The 14,588-nt window shown below is 39.8% G+C and overlaps 1 protein-coding gene across 30 annotated transcripts in view; it reads right to left on the bottom strand.

The window, feature by feature from the left end:
• Positions 1-12,324: 12,324 nt before the first annotated feature.
• The window catches only part of CADPS (calcium dependent secretion activator), a 437,791-nt gene continuing 435,527 nt past the window's right edge, over positions 12,325-14,588 (bottom strand). For all 30 annotated transcript variants that reach the window (XM_070576926.1, XM_070576929.1, XM_070576936.1 and 27 more), the window contains one exon: positions 12,325-13,539. In XM_070576926.1, the coding sequence (XP_070433027.1) occupies positions 13,360-13,539 (180 nt within the window). In that variant the 3' untranslated portion in view covers positions 12,325-13,359. The remainder of the gene's footprint in view (positions 13,540-14,588) is intronic.

Here is a 14,588-nt window from a genome sequence, read left to right as displayed (position 1 = left end):
ATTTCTCTCTGGGCTCTGTAGAGCTGAGTGTCTTTGAGGCAGGGTGGGTTATGGAATTATATCAACTTAGAAGCCTGGATGGTCAGTTAGCTGGGTGTCCACAGCCAAGTTCCTGAAGCTCTCTGCAAGCCTGGGTTGCCCATCTTTGACAGGAGATGAACATCTACTTCGTCCCAGGGTGGTGAGCACTAAATGAGAAAATGCACAGAAAGAGCTCCCCACCAGTGACGGGCCAAAGGAAAGCCCTCCTTGAATGTTTGCTATTGTTATTACAGTAACTACTGTTATTCATAACTACAGTCCTTCAGTCTGACTGGAGCAAGAGAGGGGAGAAAAGTGCAAAAGAGTTTCTTTCTTAGTCTGTTCTTTACTTGCTTTTGCAAATAATCTGAAGTTTTTTTTTTTTTTTCTGATTTAAAAAAGCAACCAATGGAGAAATTTTGGGAAAAGCAGAGAATTACAAGAATATTAAAATTGTGTTTAATCCTACTACCCAGAAATCACAGGAAATGCTTTGGCATTTATTTTTTCTATGCATTTACAAGGTTAACATCATATGATATGTACTGTTTCATAATCTGCTTCTCTGTTTAATATAGTATGAATATTTTCCCATGTTTTAAATATGCTGCTAAGGCATGATTTTAATGTCTCTGTAGTACTCCACTATATGGCTTTAACATGAGTTAAATAGTCCTTTGTTGCTGGATATTTAGGTTGTTCACAATTTTTTGCAACAGTTCCATCAGGAGCATTCTCACACACAAATTTTGTGCATAGCTAATTCCCTTAGGACAAATTCCCAGAAGTATGATTACTATGGCAAAAGATATGCACATTTTTAAAGTTTAAGATACCAACTGACAAATTGCCCTTCAGAAAAGGGGTGCAATGCCTCTTTCCCAGTAACCTTCACTAACACTGGGCATTGACATTTTAAAATCCTTACCAATTTGATAGGTCCCAAATGGTATCTCAGTGCTATTTCCGCACATATGTTCGTGCCCTGGGCAGACTGAGGTGCCAAATTATGAAGAACTTGGAATGTAGAAACGATGGTACAGACCTGGGTGACAGAATAGAGGAAGAAATATGGGAAAGGCTGTGCCAGAGAGAGAAGTGTCCAGAAAAAGAGGAGGCCAGTGTCACATATTTTTGGGCATCCAAATGGTTCCAGCTTGCTTTGGGTTTTGAACATTTCCTTGAGAAGCCTCCTCACTACTCTGCTCTCCAGAAGCCCCCAGTCAGAAAGTGAGCTGCTGCCCCCTCATCGTCTTCTAGACCTTCTGTCCCTTCCCAGACCAGCTTGCCCCTTGGTCCTGCACGTGGATGCTAACCTGCAGCGGGAGGTCTAGCCCCACGAGCTAGAGCCTCAGGCTAATGAGGCCAAGGTGGTCTGTGCCTCTCCCAAAGGACTCCCAAAGGATCATGCTCTGGTCTTGGCCAGATATTTTGCCAACGCAAGCTGGCTGGCCAGGAGAGGAGCACTCCTGAGAAGAGCTGGACCAGTTCAAATCTCTTACTATGCCTAGAAAAAGAATCAGAGGCTCAAGGCGAAGGAAATACTAGCACTGAGAAGAGGGATTCTGCCCATACCGCACAAATAGGAGAGAAGTTGCAAAGAGGAGGATTATTTACCCGCAAGAGAGAGATTTTCGTGCTGGAATTTGAGCTTCTCTCGCCCGAGAACTGTATGCTTTTCATTACCTCTCTGATTTCTACTGATCTCCCCTGGAGATTAAAAAACAACCAAGCCTTATTATGAGGAGTTTTGAACGTATACAAATGAAGTACAGAATAATGATCTATATGTCATCACCTCGCCCCAACAAGATCAATCCATGGCCAATCCTGACTCATCTACATCCACACCTGCTCCCCCTTCATACCATTCTACAGCAAGTCTCAGACACAATATTTTGCCACCCATAAATAAAGTACCGTCTCCTAAAATATTAACAATAATTCCTTAAAATCATCAAATACCCAGTGTTCAAATTTCCAATTTTCTTAAAATGTCAAAATTTTAAGTAATCCTTTGTTTAAATTATGACCCAAATAAAGTCCATACATTATGATTGGTTGCTATGCCTTTTAAGTCTCTTAATTTATAGATTTCTCTCCATCTCTCTCTTTCTTTTCCCTTGCAATTTACTTCTTGAAAAAAATCAGGGTTTTTGTCCTTTAGGGTTTTCATCGTCTGCATTTTGCTGACAGCATCCCCGTGATGTTGGCAATTTTAAAAACTTGCTTCTTAAGATGCTGCCCTTCTTCTGCCACTCCTTGAACATTCCTTTGAGAGGCGGTCTTTGCTGTTTAAGCCCCCGGGCCTGTGAACTCCTGGAGGACAGGGGCCTCTCTTGCTCAGTTTTGGTCCCTGCCTGGACAGCAAGCACACTTGGTTTGCTGGATGAATCAAATGACTGAAAGAATTATGCTCTCTTGTCTTTATATTTCTGCCATGTATATATACCTTTGCACTCAGTTTGCAGCACTGTATTTTGCACTCGTATTTTTTTTTCCCCACGTATGGCTGTTGTCTGAGGACAATGGTAGGCCTCATGTTAGTTTAAAAATACAGACCTTTCCCCTGCTGTCCTGTAATGATGCTCAGCACAGATCAAGATTCTTAGTTACAGACTGTAGTTAACAGGCAGACTGACTTTTCATTCTCGATGGTTCTGGAATGTATGCTGATACTTTCATTCTCCTTACTAATATTTAAAAAGATATCTAGTTTTTAACTGAAGAGAAGGAAGCCTTCCCAGACTTTCCCTTGGGTATTGAGAAGATGTTTATTTTAATTCCAGAGTAAAGATTTCCTTTAGAGTGCCTTCTCTCTCCCACCCACACCTCCATAGGTTCCTTGGGAGTGGAAGTGGAGGTGGTACAAAGTAATGTACAGGAGAAACTTAACATTCTATAAATAAGAGCTTGTTTGCAGAATGAAAGAAGAGCCATAGCAAGTAAGTCTCTATCCCTATTGCTACATTAAATTTGTGCATATGCTTATTTAACAAACATCAGTGTGGTATTCTCTTTTATGTTTGTAGATTAGATTGTTTCACTTATCATAAAGGAGTAAATAAATTAATATGTATCATCTAGGAGATGATCTCTTAGTAGATCAGAATTTTGTGCCTCCCGACTCAATGACTTTTTGGATGCAGTAATAATAATTGCTAACACATTGAGTCCAAACAACATAATATAGTAGGTGGTAAAAATCAAGACTCCCTTCCACCCTAAATCTCAAGTCCCTTTCCCCAGAGGCAGCCACTGTTACTGGTTTCTTACTGTGTGCCTGACCCTGAGAGCTTAGTAGTTATTGACAATTAGTGTTATTATTGCAGTGACAACGTGACCCGATAGAGCAGGTGGACCAGTTATCCCCTCTTCAGACGGCGTAAGATCTAAAGACAGGTCTAATCACTAAGGTAATTTAGAAGCAGTGATGAGTATAAGCGATATTTTGAGATACTGTGACAACTGTAACATGACATGAAAATATCTGTGATTTCGCTTGGTGAAAAAGTCATGGATAGTGCAAATGCTACTGTGATTTGCTGCCTTCTTCTTTTTTTTCTATTCAGGTTCATGGACCTCCTGAGTTCTAGCCAAACACTCCAGGTGAAGAATCTCTCCCTGGCAAGAGGACTTGAGTAGAGGGGAGAGGACGATACTTACCCTCCCATCCTGCGCCTGCTGCTAGAACTATACTTTAATCCACATGTTTCTTGTCTAGATGCTGTTCTATTGGGAGGCTTTAAAAAGTAAATTTATTTAAACTACACTCCCTTAAAATATTTTTAACTTGAAAAATTAATAAATGCACATGGTTAAAATAATGGAAGAACATAAAACAAAATACATCTCCTTTCCATCCAAAGTCTGCTCTCCCGTTTCCCGCAGGTAACCCCTGTTACCAGTTTCTTCTGAATCCCTCCTATCCAGTCCATGCTCCTGGTTGCCACCAACAGAAACTGACAGCAGAAAAGGATGGAGTAGCTTATAGAATCTACTGGGGGCGGGGGAAACAGGCTTGCTCAGGAACCAAGGGACAAGTGAGGTGAGGCGCAGCCCAAAACAGCCAGGACAGCTCTCTTTGGGATGCTGCTGCTGCTGCTCAGCCTGCTGCCCTGTCACTGGGTGCCCTTGGACTGTGCTGGAGCCACAGTGAATGTCCTCTAACGCTGCCATATCCTTAGATCCTTCTCTTAAGAGTCAAAGTTCAGAGCTAGAGCGTCTATTCATTAGCCTCACGCTAGCAGTCAGGGGCCCCTTCGATTTCCATGGATTTTGGATTTGGATTCTGAGAAACCCAAATGACAAATGTCCATTTAATCTCTTGAAAATGTGTATATAAATACAAACACACACATACTTATATATTTGCTTATTAATTTTTCATTCTTTTTTTTTCTGCTTTATCTCCCCAACCGCCCCCCCTCCCCCCCCCCAATACACAGTTGTATATCTTAGTTACTAGTCCTTCTAGTTGTGGGATGTGGGATGTGGGATGCCGCCTCAATGTGGCCTGATGAGCGGTGCCATGTCCACTCCCAGGATCCAAACCCTGGGCCGCTGCAGCGGCGCGCGTGAACTTAACCACTCGGCCACGGAGCCGGCCCCAATTTTTCATTCTTTTAAATGCTGGTCTGCCCTTAAGTTTTTTTTGACTCAACAATGTATCTTGGACACTTTTTCAGTACTAGCATATATAAATCTACTTTGTTCCTTTTCCTGGCTCCATTGTACTCCATTGTAGTGGAGGCTTGAATTTATTTCAGTACTCTTGGGAGGCTTCCAAGTTTAGCCTTCAGAGGCAATGTTCCTGGTGTAAGAAATGCTGATTCTGTCTTTCTGTCCTTAGGCCAACATTGACCACAGCCTCTGACCTTGGTTGCAGAAGGGTGATTGTAGCAGATGATGTTGGTGCCCTGCCCACTCCCCCTGGTCCTTACCACTTTATTGCAACCAGGTCTGCCTTCCCACTGCTGTTCTTGCATTTGTTTGCCTGAGGGTTTTCTGTGATGACCAGAGTTTTCTTTGTCCACCTGCCCTGCAGGCCTGAAGTGCTGGAGAACTAACCTTCCCTACCCTTACCTCTCAGCTGCCCTCAACCAACAATGAACAAGATTTGGGGTATAAATACCCCAGCTCTCTCACCCCTCTGGAGGGATAACTCCAAAATGTATGTTCTGCCCTGGCTCCCAGATTTCTCTGGGATGAAAACTCCAGCCACCCATAGTGGCTGCATTTCTCTTCCCCATCTCTCTTCTCCATTCTTATGTTAGTATTTCCTGGGATCACCTCCCAAGTAAACAATTTGCACAAGAATCCTCATCTCAGGGTCTGTTTCTAGGGAAACCCATATTAAGGCAGTGATGATGAAGAAGGGGGAGACATGGAGAGAAATTCATTTATTCATTCCTCCAATAATTATTTGCTGAGAACCACAGTCAAATGAAAGTATAGTGCGAATAAATGTAGACAAGGGGGACAAATTCTTCTTTTCTAAGGCACAAAAGCAAATGTTAAAAAAAGAACTAGGTGGCAAGAATACCTTGCTCAACAGATTGCTGCCCAGTCCACAGCTGATCATGAGTTGTTCTTTTGGGAAGAGGTGGAACAGGAACAGTGAGGAGTGGAACCCAGCTTCTAAAGGGTAGTGACTTAGCCATACCTATGATCTGTTCAGAGCCTGAAACATGTGTCAGGCTCTTAAGAGTTTAAGAAATTAACAGTAAAATATTAGCTAACATTTACTGAGCACTTAGCATGTGTGCATTTTTTTTTTAAGCTTATATGTGTATTAACACGTTTAATCTTGATGCTAACCCAATAAGCTTACCATAGTGAGTAATGCTTAGGCTGTTATTCTGGTTATTTCTCTTTTACAGATGAGAAAACTGAGGCCTATGGAAATTAAGTAATTTGCCCAAGGTCACTTGGCTAGTAATTGCCATGAATCATCTGAAATCTGGACTAAGGTCAGCCCAACTCCAGAACCTGTGCTTTCAATCTCTACTTTCTAGGCCCTCCTACTCTACCTGTTACCCAAAGGAATACAAATCCTGCAGCCTCTGCTTTCATCTTTGTTTCAACATTTAGTTGGAGTGGTTTGAGCCCCCGTCCTTTGATAAAACAGGATCTAGGTCCCTCCCCCTCTCAAGGATCATCTTTCTCTAATATATTGGGGGGAAATGGGTACTTCTTTCACTGCCACTCCCGAGTCAGTCCCTAGTTCTGCCTCTGCCCTCAGTTCATGGTGTGGAAGCCTCTTCCCTGGGACAGGTGCCTCCTTTTCCTTGCATTCTCCAAAGGAATATTAGCCCAAGACTGTGTGCATCGCAGCCTTGTTACTGAGATATGGTGACGGCAGAGGGTAAGTGTAATGTGAGTTTGTTTCCTCACAGTGGGAGAAGGAATCCCAATTTCAGAAATGTTAAAACTGAAAAAAGTTTTGTCTTAGACTCAATGAAATATGACGTAGAATTAATTTGACTAAAAGTTGGAGAAGAAATGGATCAGAGATGGTTTTACTTCCTGTCAATGCAGAAAGAAACCCATTTCCTTGATTTGGAGATCATTAGTCTCTGTTAATCTCTTCAGAATTATTTTATCAGAACTGTTCTCTGAGTTTTGTAGAGAAAGACATCTTCTCATCCTGTCAAAAACACTTCATAGGAGTTCAACTTTCAATATCACAAAACTAGAGATAGTCGTTTAATTAAAGCGTCCTCTGAAGAGTTCAAACTTCCCAAATACATTGTGATGTCAATACTCTCCATATGCTCTGGAATTTTTAGTCTATAATCTTGATGTTTGGTTTTTTGAAGGGTATTTTTTAATTCAAAATGAAAGTAATTGCACCAAAGAATATTGTGGAGGAATTTATTGTGCTCAAAGCCGTGTTCCAGGAGGTGTTTGAGGAGACTGAGCAAGATGCATAGTTCAGCGGTCCTGTTTACAATGATATAGTTACATTCGAATTTGAGACATAGTCATAGCTTCCACACAAACTGTACTTTCTTTGTACAAATACCACCAGTATTTCTTTTCTCATATTGCCTTTGATTTTCTTTCTTTCTTCTTTTTTTGGTGAGGAAGATTGGCCCTGAGCTAACATCTGTGCCAATCTTTCTCCATTTTGTATGTGGGATGCCACCACAGCATGGCTTGATGAGTGTCATGTAGGTCCATGCCTGGGATCTGAACCTGTGAACCCTGGGCCGCCAAAGCAGAGTGTGGAACTTAACCATTATACCACTGGGCTGGCCCCACCTTTGATTTTCTTTTAAATACATTCCAAAATTTCCAACACTTTCTCTGACATTTGTACTATCTTCAATCACATGTGTCCTGCTTGGAGATTTAAGCTAAGCCTTGTTTATTCTTTGCAATTGTATTCACCACCCAGGAAACAAGCCAAGTTGTTTCTGATGGACAGAGGGAAATATGCCAACTTAACCATGTTTACAACTGCTTTTTGCCATCACACCATCAAATCTTAGGAAATAAAAAATTTTACTTGTGTACTCCTGGATTATTGTTGCCTTTGCATTCCTCTTATTTTGTACTTGTGTATATTAATTGTGATCATTTTATCCCTCTCTTAGTTGGTGGCTGTGATTAATTTGTTGTGCAGTGTTTTTCTTTGACCTTCAATGTATTGTCATCAGGGCAGAGAACTCTGCTGGCAGATTGCACCATCGCCGGCCCTGTTCTCATGTTTTGCTTGGTTACAACAAATGCAGATTTACGACTTTAGATGAAATGCATGTTTCATAAGAAGGAAAACAAATGATAATTTTAGTATTTAGAAGGAGAAGCAAAACAACTCGAATAAAAGATGGATATTGATTTTTAAAAATTTGTTTACCAAGAATTGCAAAACTGTGCATAATTTGATTTCAGTTTTGTTAATCATGTGCTGATGGAAATTGTTTTGGAATTTTGCAAGTTATTTTGGATTTTAAAATTTAAATAAAATGGACTTAATAAAATTTATGCTAAAACAATAACGGTACAACCCTTGTTGGTTGGTTACCTAAAATTTTTACAGAAACCTAAATTTATGACAGCAGGATTGTTCAGGCCTGTACTGGAAATTCAGGTCATAGTAGTGGTGGGTGGGTGGATGGTTTTCCTAAAGCTGTTGAGATTCTTTAATTTATTTAGTATTCTTTCTTTACAGACAGGGTACTTGCGATAAATTTAGTTTATGCTTTCTTGGTGATAATCGTACCTCATCATGATAATGTGCCTCTTTGGTGTTTACCCATTCAATTCAAGCAGCATTTATTGAGTGCCTACTATATCCCCGGCACAAGACTGGCATACACAAATGGATCCACAGGCCCTGACCTCAAGAAGTAGTCAATCTAGTGGAGAGGCCGACACTTAAACAGATAATTATAATACAGTGCAGTTAGACTGGATTGGATTTGGGGTGTTTAAGAAATTCTTTAGTCACACATTTCAAACAGTCTCTTGGGTCACTTCTACAGATGGCTCATTTCCTCCACTATGTTTTGATCCATCCTAATTTCATCCTGGATTTTCAGTTCACCTTACTTTGACCTTTTTTCTTCTTTGACCAGAAAATCTTAAATACAGCACAAGCATTTAAAGTAATATGGAAAAATCTACATATGCAGACATGGAAATGATCTTACACTGATAGATGAAAAATGTGACTCGCCTTAGTAGGCTTAAGATGAATCCCATTTGTGAAAATATATTAAAAATATATAAATATATCCAATTGGATATTGGATATATATAACACACATATATATATATCCAATTGGAAATTGGATATATATATATATATATATATAACATATATATCCAATATACTTGTATATGACTTGAACATATTTGGAAGAATATATGCCCATCTGTTAGCAATGGCTACTTTGGGGAAATGGGTTGGGGAAGGGAGAGACTTAAACATTTTGTTCAATATATTTCTGCTCTATTTTATTTTTTTAACTTAAAAAATTTCTTCAAATATTTTGAAAAAATAAAAATACTGGTTAAGCATTCAGTTATGCAGACCAACAAACCCAAACTAAACTAAACTAAATGTCCTCCTTTGAAACCTTAATCCACTCTTCCCATCTTAATCTCTCCCAACCCCCTGCATAAGTTGTTCCATGAAGCCAGGCTCCCCTAACACTCTGAGCATATTCATTGATGTCTTAAGTCAACAAGTGTTTGTTGAGTGCTTACTATGTGCACTGGGAATCCATCAGAGAAGAAAGCAGCTTCAGTCAAGTGGCATACCCCCTCAACTCCCTCTGCTTGGTCCATGTCCTTTCCTGTCCTCTCTCTGTGCTTTTCAAGGCCTGCCTCCTCCAGGAAGCCTTCCTTTCCTTCTCCTTCCTCTGAATCTTATAGTATTTAGTCTATATGAGTCATTTGAAGATTCATACCACTTAGACTAAAGGTTCGAAGAGAACAGCAATCAGATCATCTACATTTTTGCACTGGCAGCCTTCATTTGTTAGTCATGTATTTAGTGAATACAATCAGGATAGAGCAGGGAAGCTGGCACAGACTGTACCCTCCCGAAGTGGAGGAAAGCTACAGGAAACATGGAAAGATGCCAGTAACCTGTTCACAAAGAGTGTGATGAACACGATGAAAGAGAAGTAGAGAGTGCTATGAGCATACAGACCAGGGAAATGGATGCTGAACTGAAGGCGGGGTTTGGAAAGGCTTCCCTTGGCAAGTCAAATTTACCTGGGATTTGAAGGATGAGAGAAAGGCCCCACTGGCTGATGAGAGAGAATGGATTAGAGAGAGCCTGGGTGTGTCCAGCAGTGCCCAACCAGTATATACTTAACTATTTTGGGCTGATTGTTAATAGTGAATGCTTTTCCATCAGGTTAACATTTCCCTCCACATCTCTGTGTCTCATCGTCCATCTGGCACTTTTTCCTATGACCTCTTCCTTACTGGTATTCAAATAGCCCTAGAATTTTCCTCTTTTAATAAAAGGGAAAAAGACTTAAACATGCACTTCACAAGAGAGGCTACCCAAATTGCCAATACACATTTTAAAAGGCAATCAACTCCATTTTTGTAATCAGTGAACTATAATTATAAGCCACTTCAGCACTTACCAGAAGGATAAAAATTAAAGAGAGTGGCAATACCTAGTGTTGTCAGGGATTTTTGATACTCTGCTGGTGAGAGTATAACTTTGTTTACTCTGTCTGGAAAACTGGCAGTATCTCCTAAAAATGAACATACCTTTATCCTATGACCCACCATTTGCACCCAAAGACAGGTACGTGAAAATTCATGGTGGCATTTTTCATAATAGCCCCAAATTAAAAACAACATTTTAACATGGATAGATAAATTTTGGTATGTTTATACATTGGAATACTTAGAGTAGTGAACAGAAACGAACCACAGCTACAGCGACAATATTATGTAGAGCAAAAAGAAGCCAGACATGAAAGAACATATACTGTGATTCTAATCACATAAAGCTTTAAAAGGGGCAAATTCAATTGATGACATTAGACATCAGGATGGTGGTTACTTTTGGCAAGTAAGGAGCAGGTAGAGATTGGGGGGGGCACCATGGGCATGGGTATGTCTGGGGTATTCATTATGTTTTCTTTCTTGACCTGGTGGTTGCTCCAGGAGTGTGTTCACTTTGTAATCAATCATTGAGCACTTATGATCTGTGCCCTTTTCTGTATGTATATTGTATTTTAATTAAAAAATAAATAGGAAAAAAAAGAGAAAACTTACGTTTCTATCCCAAAGAAATTAAAAAGAAAGCTCAAGATACTAAAACTCTCTCTTTCTCAGCTCTGAGTTTGTGGTAAAGATAACCTGAGATTTCAACTTATCAGTTCTTTCTCTCTGATCTACTCTGATGTCATTTCCTTCTCCACAGCACTCCTTCCAAGCTCACCACACTGGGAGATGCTACTCAACAGGACCCTCAGTGCTAGGCTTTAGGGAATTCTCCTTTCGAAGGAATATATATTTTTTTAACCTTGGTTTTGGAGACCCAGTCTTTTCTGACTTGCTTCTCTTTATGCCTTTAGGATCACACCTTTTGATTAGTTATTTAACTCGCTCAGCTCTTCTCCATGGCTCCTGAGCATTTTCTTCCTTTTTCCAACTCCTATACACAGTGGGCAGATGCTCCCTCTTTAATGTGCACATTTTTGAATTGTAGTTGTTGCAAGAAATAAACCTTAGTTTTGTAACTAAAAATGCAATTAATACAAATGTGTTTTAAAAAATCTTCGCTTTGCCACACTGACTTAACTGTGTGCTGTCGGGTGATCAAAGATTTTTCATTCCTGAATGATATGCCCCCACCACTTGTATTACCAGTTCTACGGTAGTGTTTCTGCATTAATGTTTTTGCATGGAGTTGTGTAACCTTTGGGCAAGTTACCTCAAGCTTTCTGACCTCAACTTTCTCCTCTATAATGAGGACAATGACAGTCCTCTCCTTTTAGGGTTGTTTTGAGATTTAAATGAGGTGACCCATACCGAATGCCTGGCATAGAATACTTGCTCAATAAATAGGAGTTATTCTTGTAAATCCGCTGAAGGCAGGAAGTACTGTTGATTTGCACCTGCAGACCTCAAGGAGTAAACAGAGTGGGCTGTGCTATTTAGAGGTGTTGGTTTGTAGAGAACAACTGGTGAGCATTCTACTTGATCCTATTGGAAAAATAGGCATTTCTCTAGAACCTCATTCAGCCTCAAGGACAGGTCGGCTTGATTTAGTGACAGACACAAATAAAACAGCTCAGGCTACAAGCTTTTTGATTTCTTTCAAACCTAGGTGATTATATTGCTGACAAGGACTGGGGAGAGAGAAGAGTACTCCATGTCTTCAAGAATCGTGTAAAATGCTTTAACAAATATATAAGAATCATATATAATTGGCACACGCTTTGTTTGAATACAAACACTGCTGTTAAAGCGGTGCTTAAAAACAGTTTGTTGGCCTTCTCTTCGTACAGGAGAAACATTTCTCTCGTTTACACTACTCTCTTGCTTAGCAAACTCTTATTTATCCTACAATGCAAGCATAATCCGCCCAACATGTCCCAATGCCCACAGATTCTGAATTAGTGGAGTCTGAATTAATGGAATTTTAGGCTGTGTCTCGTGGAAACAAGCATTTGAAAACTACCCACTCCAACAGTTTCAAGAACACTCTAAGGAAATTATCTCTTCCCTCCTCTTTCTCATCTCTTCCTGCTTCCTGCGTTTTAGTTCTGGCTTTCAAAGGAGACAGAGGAAAAAAGATCAAAAGTGTATTCTTAGGACATTTGAATAGTTGTTTATTGAGAAGCCACAGTTTCCCACACTTTCATAACTGTAGGCTTTATATAAGGCAAAAGCAAGATGGATCCACTACTTTACACAGAAAGAAAAAGCTGTGCAGAGGACCCCAGGGTCGTGCAGTTACAGATCAAAATGCAATGTACATGACAGATATAAAAAACAGTGTGGAACAAAATAATTTAAACTATGGTTACAATCTACTGAAGGAAATATCCATATCTTATTATAAACATTTATAGTCTAGGGTTGTAATTTAAATATTCAGTTTTTTTACATACACAGTTATTGAAACGTAAAAGCAAAATGTAACATTTAATAGGATAAACTTTGACAGAAGACAGTTGCTCTGAACTGTGCTTGATGTTAAATCATGATAAGATTGCCCTTGCCGTGGCAATTAAGAGGATCAATCCATTGGTATGTAGCCATCCTTTTTTGGCTAACTAGATGGATAAGTGAAAGAATGGGTTAACAAGGACACCAGGGGTTGATTTTTAGTTTCAGGGGAACAGAAAGAACCAAAAGTTGGTTGTTGGAAAGTTGCCTTTTGATTTTCAAAAAACAAAGCGGATCTATGTGTCTTAATTAAATTAATTTATAGCACTCATTTAAATAACTGGCATCCACGTATGTGAACCAAAGAAGTGCAAGTACTTGGTGTACTCACCCTCACATCCATTTACCGTCAATGCATACACAGTACATTAATGAAGCATCATTTAACTTTGCTGATAACAGGGACACACTTAGCAGTTGGACTATGTATTCTCCATGAACGGTATTTAAAGAATGGTGTTCCATATTGCTTGTAAACATATAGACATGGAATCAGGAAATTGTGGATTTGAAGGTCTTTTGCTAATCTTGGTACCACATAGCTAAAATGGCAATTGTATTGGTAAACATCTCATGGGCATGGTAGTTGACAGAAAATTCCCTAATGGGGTTAACTAACAGACTAAGGACATGCATTGATTACAGACTCCATCCTAGTGGACTCTAGGCTCGAGCGTTCTAATCGTCTTCTTCATCTTCCTCATCACTGTCCTTCATGCTGATCCCCTGCAGGCCCCCACCCTCGCTCACTGATGCTGTGGCTTCCTCCACAGTAAGACGGTTCCGGATGGTCTCGTAGGTCTTGCTGTTTAAGGTCGAGTCCAGGACCCCTTGCAATCGGAAATCTCTATAGGTTTTCTAAGGAGGGAAAAGATGCAGTGATAAGAGAGCTCTCATCTCCATGAAGGGGAGGGAAAGGCACAAAGCGAGTGTGGGGGTAAGAACACTGACCTTCAGCTAAGTGTCACACTTCATGCATTGTCAAATGAAAAGCCACCATGCTCAGATTTCACTTGTACTGAAAACTGAGATTCATTGAATGACAGAAAACGAGAAATTGTGACAGGATAAACTGTATTAGATGAGACAAAGCAAAGAACATAAGCTTGTGTTTATTCAGTTCTGTAAGGGAAATGTTCCATAATTGTTTTGGTTCTTTTTGTTTTTTTTTTTTTTTTTTGATCTGGTTCTTTCTCTTAGGTTAGTATAATATGATAGACAGTGTAAGGGGCTATAATGCATAAATAATGGATCAGCGATTTTGGTTTTTGCGATTTCTGTTGCAGTCTGGTCTTCAGTATTTTTAAGGCTTGTAATTGCATACCCCTCTGTCTCATTCACAAGACAGACATATGTATGTCGGTATATGAAACCTATTACGGGCAGCAACAATTAAGGGGGAGATGGAGTGCTAATGCTTCATCAATATGTTGCAGGCATGTGACTCATTTCTCCTCTCCTTGGGAAAGAAGTGTATCTATTCAGTTCACAACTTGGTCTCAAGGAAGAAATTTGGCTCTTTTTCAAGAACAATGGTTTGGGACTACTGTACCACAAATTCTTTCTTTGTTCCTTCAGGCGATTTCTCTCAGATTTCTTTAGGTATCCCAGGGACTGTTTTTCTAGAAATCCCTTAGTGTTAATTGAACCTGACCGGAAGCATCTGGCTGTTGTCTACTTCACAAAATTTTTTTTTTTGAAAAAGGTCTCTCTCTAACTACAACTCTTCTCATCACGCTGCATATCATTTCAGCTACTGATTCTGCTGTTTGCTTCTCCTATTGATATGGGAAACTTGCTAAGGGAGCAAAAGAAGGAATGTTAACATACTTCAATACCACTCCCATAGTGATTTCTATTTTTTGCAGTCCGTCTAATGCAGTCATAGTGTCAACAATCACAATGTC

Source organism: Equus przewalskii, chromosome 15, assembly GCF_037783145.1.
Source record: "Equus przewalskii isolate Varuska chromosome 15, EquPr2, whole genome shotgun sequence".
In the NCBI taxonomy this organism is placed as follows: domain Eukaryota; kingdom Metazoa; phylum Chordata; class Mammalia; order Perissodactyla; family Equidae; genus Equus; species Equus przewalskii.
This window is presented reverse-complemented; position numbering and strand designations above follow the sequence as displayed.